General features: G+C 54.6%; 12 protein-coding genes across 12 annotated transcripts; 4 read left to right on the top strand and 8 right to left on the bottom strand.

Moving 5' to 3' along the window:
* Nucleotides 1-28: 28 nt before the first annotated feature.
* On the bottom strand, nt 29-1,033 carry RSU (pseudouridylate synthase; the record flags this gene model as incomplete). Its single annotated transcript, XM_002507027.1, has 1 exon — nt 29-1,033. One exon carries the CDS (start codon nt 1,031-1,033, stop codon nt 29-31), a length of 1,005 nt encoding a protein of 334 aa, XP_002507073.1.
* A 332-nt stretch (nt 1,034-1,365) lies between these two features.
* MICPUN_113731 (glycosyltransferase) lies at nt 1,366-5,215 on the top strand. Its single transcript, XM_002507414.1, has one exon. It carries the CDS (start codon nt 1,861-1,863, stop codon nt 3,328-3,330), a length of 1,470 nt encoding a protein of 489 aa, XP_002507460.1. The 5' UTR covers nt 1,366-1,860; the 3' UTR covers nt 3,331-5,215.
* Nucleotides 3,514-3,669, bottom strand: HYP1 (uncharacterized protein; the record flags this gene model as incomplete). The annotated part of the gene is made up of 1 exon (XM_002507026.1): nt 3,514-3,669. The coding sequence occupies one exon, from the start codon at nt 3,667-3,669 to the stop codon at nt 3,514-3,516; it is 156 nt and encodes a 51-aa protein (XP_002507072.1).
* A 1,327-nt stretch (nt 5,216-6,542) lies between the features above and the next one.
* On the bottom strand, nt 6,543-10,000 carry PRL (minichromosome maintenance Mcm7; the record flags this gene model as incomplete). Its single annotated transcript, XM_002507025.1, has 18 exons — nt 6,543-6,694; nt 6,749-6,841; nt 6,904-6,969; nt 7,049-7,099; nt 7,168-7,245; nt 7,304-7,462; nt 7,519-7,746; nt 7,812-8,025; nt 8,090-8,433; nt 8,523-8,583; nt 8,688-8,789; nt 8,876-8,915; nt 8,980-9,055; nt 9,115-9,201; nt 9,257-9,424; nt 9,480-9,641; nt 9,705-9,764; nt 9,830-10,000. The coding sequence occupies 18 exons, from the start codon at nt 9,998-10,000 to the stop codon at nt 6,611-6,613; spliced, it is 2,244 nt and encodes a 747-aa protein (XP_002507071.1). The 3' UTR covers nt 6,543-6,610.
* Nucleotides 10,001-10,138: 138 nt separating this feature from the next.
* On the bottom strand, nt 10,139-10,603 carry MICPUN_54891 (predicted protein). Its single transcript, XM_002507024.1, has one exon. It carries the CDS (start codon nt 10,540-10,542, stop codon nt 10,150-10,152), a length of 393 nt encoding a protein of 130 aa, XP_002507070.1. The 5' UTR covers nt 10,543-10,603; the 3' UTR covers nt 10,139-10,149.
* Nucleotides 10,604-12,386: 1,783 nt separating this feature from the next.
* Nucleotides 12,387-13,571, bottom strand: NifU (iron-sulfur cluster scaffold protein, plastid precursor; the record flags this gene model as incomplete). Its single annotated transcript, XM_002507023.1, has 1 exon — nt 12,387-13,571. The coding sequence occupies one exon, from the start codon at nt 13,569-13,571 to the stop codon at nt 12,390-12,392; it is 1,182 nt and encodes a 393-aa protein (XP_002507069.1). The 3' UTR covers nt 12,387-12,389.
* A 688-nt stretch (nt 13,572-14,259) lies between these two features.
* On the top strand, nt 14,260-16,144 carry TIP1 (palmitoyltransferase; the record flags this gene model as incomplete). The annotated part of the gene is made up of 2 exons (XM_002507413.1): nt 14,260-14,393; nt 14,547-16,144. 2 exons carry the CDS (start codon nt 14,260-14,262, stop codon nt 16,051-16,053), a joined length of 1,641 nt encoding a protein of 546 aa, XP_002507459.1. The 3' UTR covers nt 16,054-16,144.
* A 73-nt stretch (nt 16,145-16,217) lies between these two features.
* On the bottom strand, nt 16,218-16,910 carry RPL11M (mitochondrial ribosomal protein L11; the record flags this gene model as incomplete). Its single annotated transcript, XM_002507022.1, has 4 exons — nt 16,218-16,502; nt 16,598-16,657; nt 16,720-16,776; nt 16,875-16,910. 4 exons carry the CDS (start codon nt 16,908-16,910, stop codon nt 16,218-16,220), a joined length of 438 nt encoding a protein of 145 aa, XP_002507068.1.
* A 259-nt stretch (nt 16,911-17,169) lies between these two features.
* LCO1 (low complexity orphan protein) lies at nt 17,170-18,658 on the top strand. The gene is made up of 2 exons (XM_002507412.1): nt 17,170-17,464; nt 17,599-18,658. Exons 1-2 carry the CDS (start codon nt 17,393-17,395, stop codon nt 18,397-18,399), a joined length of 873 nt encoding a protein of 290 aa, XP_002507458.1. The 5' UTR covers nt 17,170-17,392; the 3' UTR covers nt 18,400-18,658.
* Nucleotides 18,659-18,742: 84 nt separating this feature from the next.
* On the bottom strand, nt 18,743-20,755 carry BRAP (brca1-associated protein; the record flags this gene model as incomplete). The annotated part of the gene is made up of 1 exon (XM_002507021.1): nt 18,743-20,755. The coding sequence occupies one exon, from the start codon at nt 20,753-20,755 to the stop codon at nt 18,743-18,745; it is 2,013 nt and encodes a 670-aa protein (XP_002507067.1).
* A 617-nt stretch (nt 20,756-21,372) lies between these two features.
* ELGR (splicing RNP complex component) lies at nt 21,373-22,740 on the top strand (the record flags this gene model as incomplete). The annotated part of the gene is made up of 1 exon (XM_002507411.1): nt 21,373-22,740. The coding sequence occupies one exon, from the start codon at nt 21,373-21,375 to the stop codon at nt 22,738-22,740; it is 1,368 nt and encodes a 455-aa protein (XP_002507457.1).
* Nucleotides 22,741-22,949: 209 nt separating this feature from the next.
* On the bottom strand, nt 22,950-24,166 carry FABD (malonyl-CoA:ACP transacylase; the record flags this gene model as incomplete). Its single annotated transcript, XM_002507020.1, has 2 exons — nt 22,950-23,931; nt 24,099-24,166. The coding sequence occupies 2 exons, from the start codon at nt 24,164-24,166 to the stop codon at nt 22,950-22,952; spliced, it is 1,050 nt and encodes a 349-aa protein (XP_002507066.1).
* Nucleotides 24,167-24,251: the final 85 nt, after the last annotated feature.

Genomic DNA, 24,251 nt, shown 5'->3' with positions numbered 1-24,251 from the left:
TGCTCACATGATGACGAAGTGCGTGTGATCAAGGATTTTTGAACGCGTTTCCCTCAACTGTTGGCATCGTCCTCCAACTACCCTCTGGGAGACTCCCTAGCTCACTTTTTCCCAGCCTTACTCTGAAGAGATCAACAACGATCAGTCCCATTTGTTCACACATGCGGCGAATCTGTCTGTTCTTTCCTTCTCTCAAAACAAACTCGAGAAGCGTTGGGGCCAAAAGCCTAACACGAATCGGCCTGATAACATCGGTCAGGAATTTACATGGACCATTGAGACGGTCGAGATCGTTTTGTGTCACCATCTTGTCCACTTCAACTAAATACGTCTTCGAAACAAAAACACCAGCGATGACTTCTCTGGCTAAGACTCCATCTTGAGAAAGGACGAGCAAGCCTCGGGAATTCTTGTCTAGACGCCCGCATACATTCAACTGACCATTATCATTCTCAGTTCTACTTGACCACTTAGAACTGTGAATATGTGAACCTGTTGTGGTGATGAGAAGAGAACAAGCCTCAACCTCGCCGTGTGAAGGAAGATTACTGACGTATCCCCGAGGTTTGTTCAATGCAACTGTAGATTTGGATTGAAACCAAACTTGATCGCCGATTTCCGCCAATTGAATCTCTGAGTCACATTCAGCTTTGGAGCCTTGGTGGATAAGAACGCCGTTGACAACAACTTGGCTCCTTGAAATTAGTCGTTCTGCTTCGCGACGACTACAAAACTCACGCAGTGCGATTATTTTCGAAATCCTTTGTTGCGAGCGAAAAGGTAGTTCGATACCACCAGTGTCCGTGTCGTGTTGTCCATACATCAAAGCACGGTGCGGTTTTCGAACGACCTTGTCTACGTCGCCACTGTTGCATAACGTCTCGAAGGTGGCCTTGCGCCATCGCGTCACGGTGTCCGCCACGGTGCAACTGTTACTGCGGCTCTTTACCTTTCGTTCCTTGAGCCCGAGGTATTTGTGTAAACAATCAGACATAGTAGTTCGCATATTGACGGTAGCTGCGCATGCATTCATCGCGTTGAGGCCCTCGAAAGATCTGCTCTCTATCGGGTTACCTTCGAAAAATGTGTGACACTGGGCGGCACCTTCATTCGTATGAGCACTCAAGAAATAGAACTAATAAGTGTTGCCGTACGTACGAAGGAACTCTTAAGATAATATTTATATGATATTATATCATAACATGTATATATGCATGTACGAAGGTGAAGGTATATATGTATAGATATGGAGATATTTGACAGATATTTGATACGGGAATAGCAATAAATAACTTTTATTAAACATATATATATATATCTTCAACCTGAACCCTACCTTGCTTGTTATTAGTCTAAGTGTTACTTATCTGAAAAAGTTACCTTCGTATTAATATAGTCTATCCATATACCTTCGTATTATATTAGAACACCTTCGTAAGAAATCAGAAAAATAGTCTACGACAGGTCCGGGATCGTCACGGTGTGCCGTGAGCGGCAAAATTGTACACTAAATAAAATATCCTTTGACTTTAAATACAGTCTCGAAAGTTAGTGATCGAAGTGCACATTTATTACTTCGTACGAAGGTATGGATAGATAGACTACATTTGTCCCCGTAAGGACAGCCCCCTGCAATCCCAAGTTTGCTTACCCATTTTTGGCCGGGAATTCGGTACCGACGCAACTGGTCCGCAACTTGATGACGCAAATATGTGCTTGACGACGCTTTTCGTCAGAGAGAGATAACAAAATCAGAATAACGATGACTTCCCTCCATCTTGAAAAGCAAGACTGCCAACAGTTTTATTTTCGCTCGCACGTCAATGCGCTCAAGTCCGCAACAGGTCGATAGGCAGCAACATGGATCGTCTCACCGTCCAGTTTCCTCTGTGGAAAACCCCATTTCTTCACGTAGTCGCCGGTTTCGTCATCTCTGTGCTGATCGCCAGCTATGGAGATCACGGAGAGTTTCTTTGGAAATATTTGCGTATTCCTGCAGTTGCCGACTCTGGCAACTCGATATTTGTTGGCATCGCAAGTTATGTTGATGTCGAGGTCGATCGCACACTGGAATTTCTCTTTGCACAGGCGAGAGATCCATCTCGTGTGTATGTCGGGCTTGTTCTCCAGGAGCATAAGGAGAAGCGTGATGCATTTCCATTGTCCCGTTGGCGTAGTCATTCCAATGTGCGCCTTCTTGAAATAGAGCCAGAGGCCAGCCGTGGTGCAGGCTGGGCTCGGAGCAAAATTGCTACCCTTCACCGGGGGGAGAAGTATTATCTACAATTGGATAGTCACCACCTCTTTGTCAGTTCATGGGATGTGGTGTGCATTGAACTACTCACCAAACTCGCCGCAAAGGTCCCAAAGCCGATTCTAACGACTTACTTAACGAGCTTTCCTGAGTCAACCACGACTGTCGCAGAGTTGGTCCACCAACTACCATGGCGGATGACCGCGGGATATTGGATGAAGCCGTTCCGAGGAATCCTACCAAAGAAAATCCAGTATCTTCCTCTGCCCATACAGAAGCACATATTGATGTCGAGCAATGGTGAACCACAGCCAACGTCATTCTTTTCGGCGCATTTTGTGTTTGTTCACTCGACTTGGCTTAGAGAGGTGCCCTACGACCCATTAGTGTATTTTGATGGCGAAGAAGATAGCCTTGCCATGCGCAGCTACACTAATGGTTACGATATGTTTTATCCAGCGATACATATTGGATTTCATCTTTATGAGCGGAAAAACAGCACCAAACACTGGCATGACCATCCTCAGCTGTTCAAACAGATGTCTGTGAACTCAATGCTCCGCCTCAAAGCAATCATAGAAACGCGAGGTGGAACATCTGGCGATCAGAAAAAACTTGGTCGGTATGGTTTGGGTGCTGCGAGATCCATTGTTGACTACCAGCACTTTGCAGGGATCGACTACCAACGGATGTACATCACCACGCGTGCAAGATATGGAGAGGTTCTGGGTAAATGGCCCTCAGGAAGTGTGCCGAGGCTCTGGGTACATAAGGACGGGCATTTCCAGATGACTAAACGGGAAAACAGTACAGAGTTTTGGGAAGAATGGAAGCACGGTGAAGCCTCAGGGGGAAGCGTGAATGGCGACATCGTTTCTGGGGAGGCATTCATCGTGACCTCCAGATGGATCGTCACTCAGAGGGACGTCTTGCCGCCTCGGCCAAACCTGCATATGATTGACGTGGCCCGAGGCATTGAGATACATCTAATGCCAGAAGGATGTTTTTATAGATATCCAAACTTGACGGACTTACAAGCAAACTGGACCTTTATGACGTACGGGCACTGGATGTGACCGATGCTCTCGTCAACCCAGGAGGTTTTGGTAGGTCACCACCAGCCATCGTTCATGTTTTTTTAGCGCGCCGTCATGTACGAATTCTACTTTTGGTACGACCTTCCAACCTTCGAAGGCAACATTCTCCAAGTCAGATAGTGAACCCTCTTTGTTTGATGAGTAGGCTATGCGATATCATTGCTATATGATATGATGAGATAATGACATTCCAAAATGTGGTTGCAGGATCAGGAGCAAGATCCACCATCCAACTTTGTTAGTATTCAAGTTCTCGTTGCGGATGTGTTTGCCGGCTAGAGGTGATCTATGATATTCACCGCGTTTTGCATCGACCATCGCGAAAGCGAACGGTTACGCTTGTTGCAGGAACACGCAAGACGCAGTTTCCCATCGATTTCAATTTCAATGCACACCGTGATCGATGACGAAAGCGCATGATGATACCATGAGAGATGAGCAAAGCTTTTCCCCCACGAGCACGGAGAATAGATAGCATCGCAACACCATCACGAACCTCATATGCCGCGGGTTAGCGTCAATTAGCTGTATCGAGTGTATCCATATATCTATCGCAACACCATCACAATTGGCATCATTCACAAGCAACTAAGAATATGGTTGGTAGTTTGGATCGGGTATTAATTCATGACCGAGAGAAGATGAACACAGTTCACCGCTTTCACTGCTTCACTTTCTCTTCGAAGGCGGATTCCAGGCAGTTCCTTTCAACCATTCATTGACGCGATAATGATTGTAGGATCCCGCTGCGGTGTTCCTGTTCACAATAGTTGAAAGAGCCTTTTTCGCAAATATTTTGGCTGTCGGAAACGTTCCCGAAGCTTGCAAACTCGTGTAAGTGGCAAAGATAAAACCGCACAGCAGCGCGAGACACATGAACAGCACTTGGGTATCGATGACTCCAACAGGTTCGAGCACTCGGATTGTCGAATTGAAGAAAGTAGTTGAGTATTGCTCTGCACTGTCCTGATAAAACACACTGAACTCGATGTTGAAATCATGCCCAGCGAGTTGGGATTCGATGAAAAAAATGTACAAAAATGAAGCTTCCTTGCCAGGCTCCACGACGACTTCAATCACACGTTTTGTGAAATTTGCGACATAGAAAGTGCCAAGGCCAGGTGCTCTGAGTGTTCCGGCTATGTGCGTGACGGTCAGACTCGCTTCTCCGGTGTTGCGGAAACCCAAGAGCACCTGGATGTCCTTCCCTGATGGGAAACCACTTTGCATCGTATCACGGAAGAAAAAGGTGGTGTCAACGTCATCATTCGCCTCTGGCACGCCACGAGCGGCTTCATAACTCTGAAAAGTATGCTCGGCCGCTGTTGCGAAGGAACGGCAAGTTCGAAAAGAGAGAGTGACGGATAGGTCAGAGGTGGACCGATGAAGTTTCGCGGCAAATACAGGACCAGAAGGGACAAATACAGACCCGTCAAATTCAGTCATGAGAAAGAAATGCTGAAAAGCGATTGTAAGGAACGATGCTCTGGGCCCATATCTTGGATGTGTCGGAACTAACGGCAGGGCAGAAAATTCTGAGCGGAATGTCTGCTTCGAAAAGAGCTCGGATTCTGGCTCTGTCCTACCCACCGATATGGAATGTCAGAAAGAAATAAGTAACGATGCAAACGTCGCGAAGAAATTGTCCGGGCATATTTCCCGGTTTCAACCGCTGCCGACAGATGTTTCTGCAGGCCTGCCCCGGTAGGCGAGGACTTGACTCTTTACTTGCTTCGAACGCACGAAGTATTTCTATATTTTATTCATTCATATTGTACGTATGTTACCTTCATTCGTTCCCGAAGCAAAGGTACCTTGATTGGTACGAAGGTAATTTATTAATATCAAAATTAACAAGATTCGGACGCGCGTACCCGTTCATTAAACGCTAAATTTGGGGGTTAAACCTAGATTCTCAATAATGTGAATATCTCATGGATAATAAACAGACTAGCTAATTATATACCTCGTGTATGGGTGCGCGTGGCACGAAGCACGAATATAAGGGTGTTTTAGAAGTGCAAAAAACTGCGCCTAGAGATTCCGCCTAGCCTGGGCGGAATAGACCATATTCCCTATATCGTTGACTTTCGGTCGGCAGTAGGGTTACCATACGATCACCGGTCGGTTGCAAATACAGACACGCGCTTCGAGCCAAAAAACAGGGTCGCGGGTGTTTTTTTTCCCTATGGCGCCTAGTCAGGCCCAGTCAGGACGGCGAGCGCGCTGAGCGGCTCACTAATACGCTGTTCGGCGCCAAAATTGGAGGACGGCATCGTCAGGAGCGCGCCTTGGTGTTGACGAGTTTGCGTCGCACGAAACGACGTTGCGCCTGAGCTACGGTTTCACTGGCGAGTTGACGATCTATTAACTCGTAAAACCATGATATTGTCGTAGCTGAGGCGCAACATCGTATCTGACAACGCAAACTCGTCAACACCAAGGCGCGCTCCTGACGATGCCGTCCTCCAATTTCGGCGCCGAACAGCGTATTAGTGAGCCGCTCAGCGCGCTCGCCGTCCTGACTGGGCCTGACTAGGCGCCATAGGGAAAAAAAACACCCGCGACCCTGTTTTAGTCAACGGTCAACGAGTCAACGAAATCAACGAGTCAACGATATAGGGAATATGGTCTATTTGACTTTCTAAGTGCTTTTTGCAAATTCCGCCCAGTGAAATTCCGGTCAGGGAGTTTTTTCCAAATTTTCCGCCGGTCCGGTCACGGACTTTTTGCTCTAAGTGAGGGGAAGGCCACCCCGTGTTGACGCGCCCCTCCCGACCGTGGATGAGAGTTTCAGGACGTGCCGTCAGTGAAGGACCTACTCGATGTATCGTATAGAAGCCGATGACGCCATAACATGATACCACTCTCTGTCAAGATTCTGAAGCACGCGGTATCGCCGTGCGCGCAAGCTGGTCCATGTCCAACTCCGAAAATCCGAAAAAAAGCCAATAAACGAGGCATTTTCCGTTAAAAACGAGGCGGAATTTTTTTCTGGGCATTCCGCCTTGAATTCCGCTTTCTGGGCGGAATTCCGCCTTGCTGGGCGGAATTTCTAGGTGGAATTTCTGGGCGGAATTTTCTACTAAAACACTCTATATGTAGTAGTCTATTTATTATTTCCTACCATAATTCGTACAGAATGAAACGAAACTTATTATTACGAACGAATAATAATATGATACGAGGGTATCATAGCTAGAATATGAAATAAATAAATAAAGTAATTAATAAGGCCACTATATATCTCATTCGTATGTCACTCAACGAAGAAAATATTGTTGTCTCCATCAAGCACCAAAACGTCTAGGCTGCTGTACTCTTCGAGGCACGCGTCCAAAACCTGTATTTGGCGTGTGTTAGAGAATATCGAGGATACATTGTGAAGGCACTGCACCTCTTTCGGGTACCCTTTACTGACTATTAAGGAGAGAGCGCGCTCATAAGAAACTTCTGTGGAGAAGTGTGCATCCGCCCATTCGCGAAGGGCCTGTCAGGATTTACATCGTGATTTTTTCACTGTTGTCCATAAACGTGCACATGATTTCGTACCGAGTATACAGCCGTGATCGGATCGAGTTTCGCGGGGATATCGTCTGACCTGTCCTCAAGGCTGACCTGTGAGAACGTCACCGTATACAATGAGACATCACGCGAATTGAGTGCATCGACAGTCGTGCAAAAGAACCAACATTACCTTCGACATTTTAATCAGACGCAAAGCCTCGTTCACGTCATCCTCAACAACCTTCAGATTCGAGTTGCTCTATCAGTAAAATATACTTTGGAAATGGGGATTCGACACTCTGACACAACCTGGTTAGCCCATCGCAAGCGAGCAAGAGCTTCAGATAAACGTAAAATTGATAGCAAAGTACGCGCAGTGGTATATCCCTGAACATCTTGATGTAACCTCAAGCATTCAATGATGGAGATGGAAAAGAAGTTTGACCATTGCCAATTCACCGGCGTCGAGCTCATCTTGGCGCATTTCGGCATATGCAGAGGCTATGTAGTCAGCGAGTTCACCTGGAACACTGGGTCGGAAGGTTCGAGCATGCGCGATGTATGCACGAAGTTCAACAGGCCCTATCGGATCGAATGATAGCCCCTGCATATGTTTTTAGAGTCATTTCATAGACTATCACGTTCTTCGAGAATACCAACCGGTGCTCTGCCTTCTCGATGAACATGGATGACGTGGTGCGCGAGGGCCATGTCCGTATCAGCACTTGCTGCATCGAGAATGAGCCACATAAGATCAAAGCGGCTCAAAAGAGCTGCAGGCAAATTGATATTCTCCTGTGGAGTTGCAGCGAGATTGTAGCGTCCATAAGCAGGATTTGCCGCAGCAAGAACAGATGTCCGTGCGTTCAGGGTCGTGGTTATTCCTGCCTGCAATGATATAGGTTGTAAAAACACAAGAAATGTTCCCTAAAAATGTTCTTTGCACTACTAACCTTTGCAATACTAACGGTTTGCTGCTCCATGACCTCGTGAATCGCTGTGCGATCACTTTCGTCCATCTTGTCAAATTCATCGATACAACAAATCCCATTATCAGCGAGGACCAACGCACCGCCTTCCAAGATCATTTCGCCGGTAAGCGTATCTCGCTGGATAGATGCTGTTAAGCCCACACCACTACTACCGCGTCCGGTAGTATACACTCCTCTGAGAAGATTCAAGAGTTTAGAAAGCAAAAACGTCAACTTTAACGAAAGCAAGGGAAAATGACCTGGGAGCAACCGTCACAATGTGTTTCAAAAGCTGAGATTTCGCAACACCTGGGTCGCCCATGAGGCAAACATGAATATCACCACGAATTCTGATACCGTCGAGCAACCTCCTTGCAACACCACCACAAAGCAATAAAAGCAACGCCTTCTTAACGTCTTCATGTCCAAATATTTCTGGAGAAATTGACTGTGCGAGTCTGCCATATACATCCGGATGTTTCCGGTATCTATGGAGTGTGTCCATCATATCGCTAGAAGCGCATGAGTCCAAGCTTCTGAACTTGCTTTGTGTTACCGACATAGCCTCTACAAAGGTGTTTGCTACGAGTCCAGCGTTGATTGCCTGGGAGAAACACGGTGCGTTTTTCAGATCCGCCGGCTCGCCGCCTCTTTGTCAAACTGTAATCGCGCAAACAAAGGTGTTTATCGCACCTTGAAACCGGTAAATGCTTTTGGCAAGAAGATCCCAGTTACAACGACGATATCGCCAGGTCATTCCAAAGGGTCCACGTTGTTGATATTAGGATGAATTGAGTACAATTGTCTGATGAAGGGAAGTGCATGGAATCTTGGTTCCCCAAAAAGATATCACCCTACCCCACTCTTCTGGTCAAGCTCCCCTTCACTTGCACGGTTATAGAGCGAGGGATGTGGCCGACGGGGACATGCTCGGACATCTCTTGTACTTTCACTTCCTGGCATCAACAAGTCATGTTAAGCGTCAGCTGGGAAATTTTGCATGGTTCCTTTCAATGGAAGGTAGTATACTTTCAGATGGTACCTGGTATCTGGTAAACTTTGAAGCTCTCGTCTCCAGGAACAGGTCTAAAAGTAAATACACGAAACTGAGCAAGGTATTGCATCAATACTAAAGACTTGGAGATGCCACCCTTGGTGTTTGATGAGCTTCTGCATACGCCAGACGGACATTTGCTGATAGGATTGAAAGCTTCGCCCAAAATTTCCTGATCAAGATAGTTTTTAGCTTCTTAACAGCAAATGTGAACTCAGTCAGAACACCTGCCTGATAGATTTCAAAACCACAACTATCACACGTCAAGCAGGCGACTTCTATCAATGGTTTGACGTCTCCGACGCGAGTGCATATGCCCTTTGAGCGAATTCATCATGTCGCATGCGGAAAAACCAGCTTGAAATATATTCACCTTGAAAGTAACAAGATGCCCTATGTCGGCTGCCCGTATGCTCCTAAGATCCCGCATCTCGCTTTTTACGCTGGGCTTCAAATATACTCTGAAACGGCGCCGCAATAAGTTGGGCAATCCTTGATTAGAACCATGCACATCATCAGTATTTGCCTCAACATTTTCTCTCTGTGCAACAGGTGTTAGAAATATGTCGACTGCTGAGACTTCCGAGTGTCTTTACTTGTTGCAGAAGAATATCAAATGTGTCGTCTTCGTCCATCAAATCCGACGCTCTGCGAGGCATTAGCTCGTCTGCGGCTTCAGCGAACAAGGACACATAGCGGCGACTATTCGACAATAGGTTGTCATAGAAACTGCCAAAACCTTCTTCCTCTGCACAAAACTGGTAGCGAGAAAATGAGTTTGTTCGTTCGCAGTTTACGGTGACAAATTCTTCCTCGCGCACCTCCTGCAAATCAGCAAGATCAATATCAAGGGCATCACTCTTTCGACGTGATATATTTTCCTGGATGACCAAAAATGAGCTCGCAACTTCGACAGCTTCAGATCATGAGTCGTTCTGCAACTCACCAGCAAGTTCATGTACTTCTTCTCGCCGACGGTACAAGTGGTGGTGAACGTCTTCAGGAACACTTTGCATTTTTCTGGGGAGAAATCATGATTACGAATATTGAGCAGATACACAAATCGCGAACGCGGCCTGCTCGAACCTTTCTCAGCTATGTAGTCTGGGTTCGACATGGAGGAACTCTGTGAATCGGAATCGGCGACCCAGCGCTTTTAATTCAAAAATGAGGCTTGAGGTATTGCTGAGGTGGTTCTACAAATCTTTTATTGAGAAACTAGGTACCTTCGTATTTACCACGAATCCCGACCAACAAACCCCGAATTTAGGAGTTAGTGACCGGGTACGGCTGCACGTAGTGTTCGTGTGCTCCGTACATTCCGCCACGAGCGCCGTGCTGGCGGTCGTTGGTGACGGTCGATCCGGCGACCCTTTGCATGAGCGAGATGATAAGCGCGACGTGTACGAGGGCGAGGTTTCGGAGGTGGATTCGGTTTCGGAGCTCGTTCGGCGAGTCGATGGAGTCGTAGATGGCTTGCGTCCGCTCGTTGACGTTGCCCGAGGCTCGGCGGGCGGTGAGTGCGGCGACGTCTTTGAGGAAGTTGAGGAACGGTTTGCCCATCCTTCCGTACGTGTCCATCACGAGCGGGATGAATTCCTTATGCACCGCCGTGGCCGCCGCCTTGTACTTGTTGTTCTTGTCAGTCTCGCGTCTCATGATGGGGTCGCTGTTGGGGGCCGAGTTGCCTTGGCGGGGTCGTGGTTGGCTTGAGGTGGTTTCATTTTGTACGAGGTACCTTCGTTCGTAGAGTTCGATATTAGTCTATTGATAGTCTATGAGAATCTCACCAAGAATAATAAGGTAATTCGGGACGAAGTACGTAAGTACTGAAGTCACGTTAGCACCATATTCCACCCGGTTTTTTTCGACCCTGTAGATTTTTATTCGTCTTCTGATTGGCCCGTCATCGTCAATTCGTCTTCTGATTGGTCGTGAGTTCGATCATTTCCATAAATCGTAGACTAAGTCACCGTACGATCACCGTTTGTCACTTTATTTCTGACTACAACGCTGTGCGACGGCTTCCCGTTTTTTGGAGTACGACTGTTCAGCGAGACGTTCTTATCGTTGCGCTAGGCGTGCACGCACACGTCGTCCTCACACGCACGCCACTTCTGAAGGAAGCACGACGCTAACGCGTCTTCCTAAGAGGCAGTGGTCGACGTCGAAGTTGACCGAGCATCGATGAAAATTCAGCTTCAAATCTAAATTATGTGCACTTCTTCATCGAAGCTGCATCGATCAAATCGTCGAAAAACTCGTCCCGAACCAGCCGACCGCGTCGTCATTTCTGAGTCATAAATCGTGGGTCATTCAAAAGGGAGGCACTTACGCAATCTTAAGATCTTACCTTCGTATTAACTTCGTATACCTTCTAAGTGTTGCTCTTCCCTGCGTAGGTATTTATTACCTTGCGTTGCTTCATTCGTAAAAAAACTTCCACGAAGGTACGGTGTTACCACGAATCCCGACACAAACCCCGAATTTAGGAGTTAGTGACCGGGTACGGCTGCACGTAGTGTTCATGCGCACCGCCGCGAGCGCCGTGTTGGCGGTCGTTGGTGACGGTCGATCGGGCGACCCTTTGCATGAGCGAGGTGATAAGCGCAAAGTGTATGATAGCGAGGTTGCGAAGGTGGATCCGGTTTTGGAGCTCACTCGACTAACCCGACGCGCGCGCGTATCAACGAGAGGGCTCATGCGGACGCGCTCGTGTGGTTTTCCAACCTTTCCAACCTATTAGCAATCGGAAACCCACCGAACGGAACGTGGTTTCAGCATGTTTCAGCCATCACCGGCACGAGATTCACATATTCATGACACTTCAACAATAATCACGTTTATTTGGGACGAGGAACGCCAGTAACGAAGTCACATTTAGAGCGACAAGCTAAGAGTGTGTCTAATTTGAGATTGACGGTTGAATTTGAGGATTTCCGAAAACTCGAAATGCCCATAACACTTAACTCTTACAATTTTCATTACGAATTTCGGAAATGGGGGATCTAATGGGGAAATTTCGGAAATCGGCACCCTCCTTTACAGCATCGCATGCCGCCTCTTTGCGAGCGCACCGACGCCTCCAAACTGCACGGATCGACGTGAAACTTCACCAGGACGTAGCTGAGACTATAGAGCGTCGTTCGTTTTCTCGGAAGGCAAAAAAAAGAAAGCCGAAAATCGACGGTCTTAATTCGTGGTTTCTTGAGTCATTGTCGAACCCTCAAATCAAACCGTCAATCTCAGATTAGACACACTCTTAGCTTGTCGCTCTAAAGACACATATACGGTCGTGGTCAGGACTGCGTAGTCGTCTCGAACTGTCGACCTCGTCCCGAACCGGCCGACCGGAGAATTTGTGAGAGGACGACGGATAAGCAGCACACGTTGGCGTCTGAGTGGGGACGAAGTCGGCAAGCGAAGACGGGAAGTTGCACCGAATGGGATTTGCTTTTTACGTGATGGAATCTGGACGACGACCCAGATTATTCGTGGTCGCGTCATCACACCTGTGTGATCTTGCACTCCTTCACGAGAGGAAATTTGCCCTTGATGCTCGACGCGACGGACTGAGCAAGCGCCAGGGGGCCCGAGAATGCAAGGGTCACCACCCCGGACTCCACTTCAACAACCTTCACGCTCCCACCGTAGTTGTGTATCGCCCCTTCTAGTTTCTTTAAGTGCTCCTCCATCTTCTCAACGCTCAAGCTCATCGGCCCTTTCCCTCCCTCGCCGCCTTGGTCCAGGTTGACAACCTCCTTGATTGCCTCTCTTCCAAAAACTTTGAACAGCGTCGCCTCGATGCCGCCCTTCAGCGTCGCAGTGGAGCTGCTGCAGGTGCCGCACGCGCCGAACATGCGCACTGCCACGATCCCATCCTCGATCCCGACAACCTCCACGTCCCCGCCGTCCGCGGCGAGGAACGGTCGAACCTCGTTCAGTGCCGCGTCGACGTTTTCCACTGTGAGCTCCGCCAGTTTGCGATTCGGGTCTAACTCCTCTTTGACGTCTGCCGCAGCAGCAACAGAAGCAGCAGCGGTAACGGCGTACGGGCTAACCACGTTACCATCGCCGTCAACCTTTGGTCGCGGCGCGGCCGCGGTGGACGACGCTGGTTGCTCGCCCCAATCCTCGGCCGGGAGGGTCCAATCCGCGGCACCCGCCGCGGTGTTCCCCGGCGGGATTGCCGTCTCTCCTCCACCGTTGGAGTCGATCCACTCCCCGATCCACCTGTCCTGTTCCGCCCTTAAATTAACGCGCGTCGCCGTTGCGCGATTGGCAAAGATGGCGACCCTGACCCTGGCACCGAGGCCTTTCTCCACGTAGGTGCGCACAGCTGAGATCGCGTCTTTCGCGTACCCGGCGTACAGCATGTTATCGGATGGATCGTACATCGCGAACACGCCGCACCTGCCGTCGGGATCGAGCGATGACTGACGCGCAACAACCCACGCGGCGGCGGACACGATGTGCTCGCCGTCGTCCGCCGTCTCGCCCACCGCATACACCTCCGCCGGGTCCGCGGTTGGGTTGGGGTCCGAGGAGGTGCTGGCGGCGGCTTTGGACTGGACGCGCCGGGGATATTTGGGACTCGGGAACGCGCGTGAAGTGTTGACGCGACGATCGATTGTTAGCCCCAACGGCGGCACGATGGACGCGAGGGCGGCCGCGAACGACGTCGACATGATGCGCGACTGGCTTGTGTGAGCCGATATCGCTCCCGGTTGACGGTCACCAGGATAATAGTCATACGGGAATACGGGATACCTCATATCATATCATAGTCTATAGTGAAATAAACTGATTTTTATATATTATTGAGAAACTAGGTGTTTACCACGAATCCCGACCACAAACCCCTAAATAAATAGTCTTAAGATCTTAAGGGGATTTATTACCAAATCTTATATTAGGACTAACTCTTATGATATTAAAATATACCTTCGAGGGTATCAGAGTGACTAAACCACGTGGTTGAGAATTTGTACGGATGTGTGAACTGAAAGGAAGCCCATGGCTTTTTAGTTACCCAGTGTAAATACACGTACATGGATTTCTGACTGGATTTCATATGTCTTCAGAACGCGAGTCAGTAATGTAAATCGTGGACGTAGGTTGCACTCTTATTTTGAAACTGATCATGATGGGAATATGAGTGAATCTATTTCTTCCCTTTATTTGGTCAGCTCTGCCCAACACCGGCGAGCGCGACACTCCGCCCGCCACCGGTCGTGGAGACAGACGCCCGCCCGCGAGCCCCTCGATCGATCCACCGCGAGGCGTTCGCACACTAGATTTCCAAGGACGGAGCGTTGAGCTGATCCACCGTCGGATTCACAACCTCTACCGGAGACCCAATTGTTCGCGGCGCGAATGGCTGACTCCGCCAAGCCCGAGGAGCAGCCCGTGGACGACGTGTGGAAGGCCGCCGCGTACGGTAACTTGGACAGGACCAAGGATTTTATCCAGACGGACCCGCAGCTCGTCAACAAACCCGACGCCACCGGGTACGCCAACTTCACTCGGCAGATCCAGCCCGATGCCGATTCCGCGCCCCAAGTAAAATTATCTGATTCTTTCGTTTTTCAACTCCCGCGCGATCTCCCTCCCTTCCGTTCTCGGACCTTCAAGTTACCATTCCATCCACCCTTCACAACCAGGTTCCTTCCCCTGCAGTGGGCCGCGCTGAACAACCGCGTCGCTGTCGCCACCTTCCTCATCGAGCGCGGCGCCGCGGTCAACGCCACTGACAACGACAAGCAGACTCCCTTACACTGGGCGTGTGTCCGTGGTTCCCTCCCATGCGCCGAGCTCTTGCTCCGCCACGGCGCGCGGCTGGACCAGGCGGACTGTCGCGGTTACGACCCGATCCATGTTGCCGCGCAGTACGGGCACACGGGGATGATATACCACTTCAAGATGCGCTGGAATGCAGAGATTGACAGTCACGACAGTGACGGGCGGTCGCCCCTCCACTGGGCCGCGTACAAAGGTTTCCCCGACACCGTCCGACTCTTGCTCTTCGCGGACTGTCACATCGCGCGACCGGATAAGGAGGGGTGCACGCCGCTGCACTGGGCGGCCATACGGGGTAAGAGCGAGGCAGCACACATACTCGCACAAGCCGGGGGCGTGGCGCTGTTAGAGGCTCGCGACGCCGAAGGGTCCACCCCAGCGCAGCTCGCAACCGAGAAGGGGCACAAGAGCCTCGGGTTCTTCCTCGCCAACCTGCAGGCGCGGCTGGGTAAGCGATCCTTCTGGGAGGAGAAGGGCATGGCTGTGGTGTGCCTATCTCTGATCCTCGGCCTCGTGGTGATGTTCGTGCACTTGATTGTGATGGCGCCGGGGATGACGCAGATGGACGTGCACGCCGCGGGCTGGTCCTGGATCGTGGTCCTGACCTCGGGCGCTGGATTATACTTCATGTACACGGTGAGCTACTGCGACCCGGGCTTTTTGGACACGGGCGTTAAGGGCCATGGCAACGGGATAGAGCCCGGGTCGCCAGTTGTGAGTGGAAAGTTGTGTCGCAATGGGTATGGCCGCGTGTCCTCCAACGAAGCCTCTTCAAAGCTCAACGCGGCGCTGAACCACCCGGAGCTGTGGTCGGGAAACTGGGGGAGCATGTGCACGACGTGCAGGATCATCAAACCGTGGGGAGCAAAGCACTGCGGCGTGACCAACCGGTGCGTCCGCCGATTCGACCACTACTGCCCTTGGATGGGAAACACAATTGGGAAACGTAACCACCGCAATTTCGTCGTGTTTCTGTGCTTGGAGACTGTCGCGATGGCAGCCGCGTTCGGAGTGGCTCTGCAGAGGCTCAGGCAGGGCGGGCCCACCCCCCCGCAGTGGACCTACACCGGCGTGGTTGCGTTCATCGTCTGCGACGTCGCCGTTCTGTTCCCGGTGTTGATGCTCACGGGCGCGCAGTTGTCGCAGGTGTTTCGCAACATCACCACAAACGAGCTTTCCAACGCGCACCGGTATCAGTGGCTGAAGGACGACAACGGGAGATTCAACAACCCATTCGACCGGGGGTGCCAGAGCAACACAGTGCGGTTCTGCCAAGTTGTCGAGGACGAGGAGGAGATCCAGCGCAGGGTAGTGATGAGCGTGAGGGAGATGGGAGAGATGCTCAAGGAGAAAGGGGAAAACATGGTGTGAAAACGTGCGACTATTCGGCCATGAACTATTTTATCATACGAAGATACCTATTCGCAAGTGTTTCTAATACTACGAAGTTCCCAATGTGCTGATACATCGAGACCGCCACAACCAAAGCCCAACCAGAGCCTTCTGCTTGATGATAACTGGAAATTCTCGGTGCATCACCGTATCACCTCTATTCCCATTGACTTAGCCGCGCCGATGACCGACTTGCACATGGATATCAACGGGATGTGATGACTGCCCTCATCTTGCTGCTTCAGCTTCGCAATGTGGTACACGTGCTTCAGCGAGATCGCCGCCGTCATCCCATGACCCGGCCTCCCACCACCCGAGGACACACCCGCAGCTTTCTTGACAAAGTAAGAAGTCGGCGGAGTCCGCATCTTCCACTCGAACGATTTATCTTTGAACGCGGTGATCATCACCGGTACGGGCACTTCGGGCTGTGGGAAACGGTATCGCGCGGTATGTCAGCGACGAAGGTGCGACGGGAAATTTTGCGCTGCAGTCTTTTGTCATGAAAGTACTGATCACTCACCAGGAAGCCCGCGGTCTTCGCGTTGAACTCCTTACAGAAAGACATGATGTTGAGTCCGTGCTAAAAAAAATAAAATAGATGTTAGACCGGATGTAGGATCCAGAAAGAACAGGTGTATCTACCTGGCCGAGTGCTGGACCCACGGGCGGCGCCGGTTTCGCGGCACCCGCCGGGATGACCTGAGAGGAGAGGAGGGCCGAGGCGGTCGGTCAAAATGGAGGTCCTGAGCGTCGGATCCGTAGCGATGATTGCCGGAAGAGATTCGGATGCTACTCACCACGCGTATGGTCGCTAAGATCGTGCGCCCCGACATCGCCCTTGGGTCTGCTGTCCGAACTGAGGGCGTGGCAACTTTCCACCAGCGGGTGGGACATTTTTCTCCGAAGCATTTTTCTATCCCGCACAAGTAGCACTACTGGCGACATCAATTTTAGTCGAGGCACTGCCAGTTGACAGGCGAGCAAGAGGGGGATCCTGTCAACCAATCACCTTCCCTTATTCCCGCTGATGTGTCGATTCCCGCCGAAAAGACCAAAGAGCCCGCGTCCCCTCGGTTTCCTTCCATCCGGGGACACGCGACGCCGGTTTTGCGCTCGCGCCAGTTGTTCGCCCCCTCGAACGAGGAGATTCACGCACCGACGCCCGAAGAAGGCGGACGATCGGCTCTCGTCTCTTTACCCCTCGCAACCCTGCGTGAGCGCCGCCGCGAACGGACAATCAGACGTCTCCCTCCTGTTTTATATTAACCTTTTTGAACGGCACTTCCCAGCCAGGGGTTGCATCCGCGATTAAACGATGATGGGCGTTAGCGTTGTGGGCAACCACGTCGGCACGTGCGCTAACGCGATCGTTAAGGGCGGCGGCAAGGTGCGAACTCGCCCGAAACTCCGACTTCCAAGCGCCACGACCGAGAGACTCCCGCGCCGATATTTTTTCGAAAAAACCCGCGAGCCACGTCGACACCCAACCTCCCCCCCTCGCCTCCCTCCTTCTTTCAACAGGCGCTCGAGCACACGACGTCCAAGGGCGCGGCGCAGAGGCGACGCGGCGCGGGAACCCTCGCGTGCGGCGCGCTCGCCGCGACCACCACCGCGGTCGCGGTCGCCCATCCCGCGCGAGCCTCCGCGGCCCCGCCCCCGACGAAACCCGCGATAATTCCCATCCTATCACACGAGATCTACGTCGATAAGCAGCTCATCGCGCCGACCAAGTCCGGCCGGATCCTGAGGCGCCGTAAAGGTAGCGGCGGCAGTGGCGATGATGGGGACTCTCGTGGCGACGACGGCGACCGCTGGAACCTCGACAACGGCGACAACGGCGGTTTCAACGGAGGAGGCAACGGGGACGACGACTCGAACGGCGGCAACTGGAACGGTCGTTGGGGCGGCGGCGGCGGCGGCGACAAAAACAATGACGGGTCGGGTAACGACGCCGGCGAATCCGGCGATGACTTCGAGGACGAGTTCTATCGTCGGGTTCGGATGCGCGGCGTCGACGACCGCGGCGTGATGTGGCTCTGGCAGACGCTCTGCGCGGCAACCCTCGCGGGATCCGTGCAGCACGCGTTGGAGAGGGGCGACCGCCTGCGCCTCGAGGCGGCGGCGCGGCTGCTCAACCCGGCGGAGTCGTGCGCGGCCGCCGCTCAATCGATGGAGCGCGCCATCACTCCCACCGTCCGTCTCGCCAACGCGAGTGCGCAGAAGGGCCGTCGGATGGCGCTCACGGCGTCCATCACCCGCGCACACCTCAGCCGCCAGCCGTTTGCCGCCATGGCGGGCGAGTGCGCCGCCGGGTGGCACTGAGCCCCGAGGTAACCGCCGCGACCGAGGCACCCGCCGCCGCGCGCGGATGTACCACTAAACTGAAACAGCGTCAGCGACCGCTAGTCGTCTGTTTGCGAGCGAGTGTACACTAACAATCGCGCATGCCTGACTGCCTGTGTGCACGAGAACGCCGTGGTTGAACCTTTTTCTGGCTGCCACCTGGCCGAAGGTTCCCCCTCGGCCTTCCTTGCGTAGCCTTGAGCTTTTATTGTACCAACACGAGCAACGAATTTCTTTCCATGTGCGGCTGCTTCTGCTGCGGCTGCTGCTGCTGCCGCCTCTCGTGTTTTTTTCGCCTCGTCCGGGCCGGGTGTCGAGCCCCCTATCTCCCCGGCTTTCTTCTTGCCCTCAGCTTGCTCTGCAACCTGGCATGCGCCGCGTCTCGCGACGGCGCCGCGTCCCCGTCGCTGACGCCCACGACGTCGCCCCCCTCGATCGAGTCTCCACCTTCGGTCCCCTCGGCTAATTTACTCTGCGCCTCTATGAAGACCATCAGGTCGCGCACCTGCTCCTGCAGGTCGCGGATCTTCGCGTCGTTTGCCTCGTTCGCCTCGTTCAACTTGGCCTCGGTGGCGTCCAGATTGGCCCTGAGCTGCCGCTGGTTTTCAAGCAACGTGTCGTTGAGCTGCTTAAAAAAATCGCGCTCCTCTTCGAGCTTGGCATTCTTCGCCAAACCGTCGTCAATTTTTGCATGCGCCTCCTGAAGCTTAGCGCGCGCGTCCCTCGCGGCGTCTACGGCTCCCGCGATTACCCTGGCGCGGGACTCGGCGGCCTCCTTGGCGCTCAGCGCGCCGTCGCGTTCCGCGTTGTTGGCCGCCATCAGTCCTTCGAAGTACCTGCGCTGACTGTCCAGCTGCGACGTGAGCAGCGCGTTGTACTCGGTGTGTATCGCGTCCAACTTCGACGACACGAGCGCCTCCTCCAGGCCCTCGTCGAGAGGGTAGTCGGCGTCGTACTCGTCCAGCCCCTCGTCGAGCCACCCGTGAGTCGTGACCCGCGCGTCACGACCCGCGCGTCGCGACCCGTTCGCTCCGCCGCCCGTTCCGGCGTCGACTTCGCCGCTTTCGCGCTTACCGCCGCCGCCGTCGTCTCCCTTACCCCGCCGCCTCGGCCGCGGCGGAGACGCGACAATCTCCGATCCCTCGTCGCCCCTCGCGCCGGCCCCGCTCCGGATGCCGACGCGCGATCCCCGGCCGCCGCCGCCGGGGGCGAGCTCGACGAGGCCCGTCTTCGATTGGATCAGTCGGTGCACGAACCCGTCCCTGACGTAGTCCCATACCCTCTGCGTCGTCAGCTCGAGCGCGTAGCAGTGGTCGGATTCGTTCCAGTGGTCCAGCGAACACCCCCGTGCGTACCTCCCGCACCCCACGGCGCCGCACACGAGGCACGCCCACAGATCCCCGACGCGGCCGCATCTCTGGCACCTGGCCTCCTCCTCCGGATTTTGCGTGTATCGACACACCGGGCAGGACGAGTCTCCCCAGCCGCTGAGGCACGTCGCGTGGAAAGAGTGCGAGCACACCGTGGTGACCACACCGCTGACGTCCTGGTCGAGGCGATCCAGGCACACGGGACACGAGGGGAGCTCGCTGAGGTGCTGCTCGGCGGATGGCAAACGGGAGTTCAAATCGACCGGCTCGCCGTCTTTTCCTTCGAGCTCGATCGCGCGCACGAAAAGCGCCCGGCACTCACCCTCGACTAAGGACGAGAAACGCCTGTTGTGGTAGTTGAGAGCGAACGAGTCCGCGGAGTCCTGGTCCTCGAACGACAGTATCACCGCGTACGACGACTGGCCGGCTGAAAACGCCGACGACGAGTCGGCGGGCTCGGATTCCCGTTGCTCCGCGGCCTTCGCTCTCCCCTTCTCTCTATCCTTCGCCGCTTTATCATCGTCCGCGCCGGTTCGTATCGCCCTCGGCGCCGCCTGCACGATGCGCATCTCGGTCACCTTGTTTATGATCGCAGCCGCGAACTGGCAAAAGTCGGCGACGGAGAGCTCGATGGGCACCGCGAGGACGCACACCAGCGGGGACCTGCCCTCGGGGAGCGACGTCGCCGGTGCGCTCGTCGTCGTCGCGGACGGCGACGCGGACGCGTCGGATGCGCGGATGGCGTCGCGGTAGAGCCTGATTCGACCGGTGATGATCTCCGCGCGGGGGTTACCGGCGCGAAACTCTAGCGTCTCCCACCTCGGGGCGCCGGGTCGATCCTCGAGGCCAGGGCGAGATCTGGCGTCGCCGCCGCGGCCAACGTCGGCGTCCCCGCGCTCTCCGGTCGACCCGGGCGGGTCGCACTGGCCCGGGACGCTGACCCGTAGGGTGAAGAGCGCCGACATCCCGCGTCAGATGCACCCACACAGACCCAGACGCGCGAGAGTGGCTCGCACCTTCTCGTAGTCACGAACGAAGAGACCTTTTTGAGTCCCAGATACTAACTTTATTTTACAAATATGTGCGAAATTCGCACGTTTCGTACAGCTTAATAACATTACCTTCGAAGGTACGAAGGTACCTTCGAAGGAAATAGATAATAAGTGCTACGAGTGTGTCTATGATAATTTGATTCGAAAATGACGGTTCAGCCTTCGTAATTTAAGCTCCGTACAGTTCATAAATATGTGCGAAATTCGCACGTTTCGTACACGCTAATACGACGAGTGTGTCTAAGATATTTTAAATCCAAAATGACGGTTCAGCCTTCGTTGAGCTCCGCATGTACATAAATAAATATGTGCGAAATTCGCACCTTCACAAGCTAATACGAGTGAGTCTATTTTGAATCGAAAATCACGGTTCAACTTGCTTCGTTGCTTCAAAATCTTCATTGGCGAGGCTCCTGAATACTTCAGCCAAACCAAACTTTGGCGATCCATCGTTCATAGAATTGAGGAACATGCTACGACCAGAGATAGGACGCGCGGAGACGCGAACACCCACCCGCTGACCACATACGATGGCTGACGACGAGATGATGACCGATGCCCCCGGTGGAGACTTCAACTGGGCGGATGAAGTGACGGCGGAGCACGCCGCTTCCGGCCACGACGCCGCGGTCCTCGAGGCTGAGCGAGTGAAAGCTAAGAAACGAGCCGAGCGCTTCGGGCAAGAGTACAAGGAACCCAAAGCGAACGTGGTGGCGCGCGGGTTGATGTCCAGGAAAGAGGTACTCGCCATGCGTAAGGAGCAGGCTCTGAAGAAGATGAACCGACGCGGCGAGTTCGTCGCCGGCATCGACGTGTTCGATCCGGAGGAGGAAGCGAAGCGGGCCGCGCGCGCCGCCAAGTTCGGCACGAACGCGCCCTCCGCGCTCACCCCGGAACAGCAGGCGATCAAGGACAGGCGCGACGCACAGGACGCCCAGAGGCTTGTCGCGAACGCCGCGGCGCTCCAGGAGGCCTACGCCGACGCGATGGACGACGGCACGGGCGCGATCGCCGGATCCGCGGACGTCGCGCAGGATTTCTTCGAGTCCAGGGTGGACCCCGAGGTGGATGCCTCCTGGCGTTCCGACGCCGTGCACCTCTACGGCGTCGATCACATGACGACCAACGAATGCATGGGCTACTTTCACGAGTACGGCCCGGTCTTCGTCGAGTGGATCAACGACTCCAGCTGCAACGTGGTCTTCAACGACGAGCACACCGCTCGGCGCGCCATACGAATGAAGGGCGTCGCCATGGGCGCCGAGGCTAACCCCGACGGCGGTCTGGCGCTCCCCGCGGGGACGTGCGCGGAGATGTTGTGGCACTCCGGCCCGGAATTCCGAAAGGACGGCCGCGTCATCCAACTCTCATTCAGGCTCGCCACCGAGGAGGACGTCAAGCCCGACGGCGAGGCGAGGAGCAGGAGGTTGTGGCGAGGCGGCCGCGGCAAACGGCGGCGCGGGGGAGGCGACAGGCACCATCCCTACGCCGGAGACGGCGGCGGCGGCGGCGGCGGCGGCGGTGGCGGCGGGAGGCGTCGACGGGGTGCGCGGGGTCGGTCGGATCGCGGCGGCGGCATGCGAGCATACGACGACGACGACGATGACGGGGGCGTCGCCGACCTGCGCGAGCGCATCAGGCGGAGGCGCCGCGACGCGGAGGCCGCCGGCGAGCGAGACGCCGGCGACGCGGAGGCCGCCGGCGGCGTCGACGGCACGGTGACGGGGATTGGGACGGAGACGGTGACGGGGATTGGAAGGGACGCGAGGGCAGACGCGGACGACGCGATGCGGGGTGCCGTTGGTATGATGCGGGGGGCGCTTCGAGGCGCGACGAGGGAGCGAGCGACGGAGCCCCCGCGGCTGGATGGATCTTTAGAGGGAGACGCGGGGGTTTAGGGGACGCGGGGGTTTAGGGGACGATTCGCGGGCGAAGCTCGCGGCGACCGCGGAAGGGGATGTCGAGATGCGGCGGCGAGAACTAGTCGTCGGGTCGTAGAATGATCGCGCTCGACTTGACTTGAAAACAATCAAACGCTCACCCGCGCCGGTCGCCCCCCCGCCGCCTCCGTCCCACCCGAGAAGTTCGCGCGCGCCGCGTCGTCGCATCACACGGTGAAGTTATCGCACGCCGCCGTCTTGTCGATGCGCTTCATGATACCCGAGATGACCTTGCCCGGCCCGACCTCGGTGGACGCCTCGAGTCCCTTCTCCAGGAGCGTCGTCATCGTCTTCTCCCACTGCACCGGGGACGTCAGCTGCTTCGCGAGCGTGGCGCGGATGCTGTCCGCGTCGCCGTGCGGCTCGACGTCGACGTTGGATATGACCGGGATCTTCGGCGCCGATATCGGCGTGTCCTTCAGACCGGCGGTGAGAGCCTCCGCGGCGGGCGCCATGTAATCCGTGTGAAACGCACCCGCCACCGCCAGTTTCACGACCATCCTCGCCTTGAACTCCGGTTTGGCGATCTCCGCAACCTTGTCGATGGCGGGGATGGAGCCGGAGACGGCATAGTTGCCGTTGCAGAGGTAGTTGGCGATCTGCACGGGTTCGCCGCCGCTGTCCGCGCTCGCCTTGGCGCAGACCTCGTCCACCTTATCCGACGAGAGGCCAATCACGGAAGCCATCCCGGACGGCGTGGCGTCCGCGGCGGCCTGCATGGACTCACCGCGGAGCTTGACGAGCTTGACGCCGTCCTCGAATGCGATGGCGCCCGCGAACGTGAGCGCGGTGTATTCGCCGAGCGAGAGACCGGCGCAGACGTCGACGGAGTCGATCAGAGCCTTGCCCTCGTCGGTGGTTTTCATCTTCTCGAGAGCGGCGAGGGAGGAGACGTAGATGGCCGGCTGAGACACCTCGGTGGAGTTGAGCTTCTCCGCCGGGCCGTTGACGCACACGTCGAGGAGATCGTAGCCGAGGATCTCGGACGCCTGGTCGAAGAGCGCCTTCGCCGCGGGGCACTCGTCGCAGAGCTCCTTGGCCATGCCGACGGACTGCGCGCCCTGCCCTGGGAAGAAAAAGGCGTTCTTGGGAGAGTAGTCCGCCGCGGCGACGGTCGCGCGGTGCGCGGCGCGCGCGCGAACGGAGGACCTGAATATTTGACATGGGCGATGGAGATCGGGATCGATTCAGGAAGTCGACGGTGGGATCGCGGCTCCGGGAGACGGGGCGTGACACGACCTGTTTGGCGCGATTGCGGGTGAGTCGAGACGGGTGGTGAGTCGGCGGGTTCGATGTCGTCGTCAGGAGGCTCGCACCTGGAGCGCCGGGAGGAGCGGGTATTGTGAACGACGGGCGCGAGTGCCGCGGCGGACATGGAAGCCATCTCGAGTCTAGTCGCGGGGTCGGTGCGCGGCGAATGCTACGGCGCACGATGATCGATCGAGGCAAAAGCTCTCAACACGATCGAT

The sequence above is a fragment of the Micromonas commoda genome, chromosome 1, assembly GCF_000090985.2.
Source record: "Micromonas commoda chromosome 1, complete sequence".
Classification (NCBI taxonomy): domain Eukaryota; kingdom Viridiplantae; phylum Chlorophyta; class Mamiellophyceae; order Mamiellales; family Mamiellaceae; genus Micromonas; species Micromonas commoda.
This window is presented reverse-complemented; position numbering and strand designations above follow the sequence as displayed.

Coding starts and splice junctions, on each gene's coding strand:
- MICPUN_113731 (XM_002507414.1), top strand. CDS start 1,861: ATGGATCGTCTCACCGTCCAGTTTCCTCTGTGGAAAACCCCATTTCTT.
- MICPUN_54891 (XM_002507024.1), bottom strand. CDS start 10,542: ATGAGACGCGAGACTGACAAGAACAACAAGTACAAGGCGGCGGCCACG.
- LCO1 (XM_002507412.1), top strand. CDS start 17,393: ATGATGGGCGTTAGCGTTGTGGGCAACCACGTCGGCACGTGCGCTAAC. Junction 17,465..17,598: donor TCGTTAAGGGCGGCGGCAAG/GTGCGAACTCGC, acceptor TTCTTTCAACAG/GCGCTCGAGCACACGACGTC.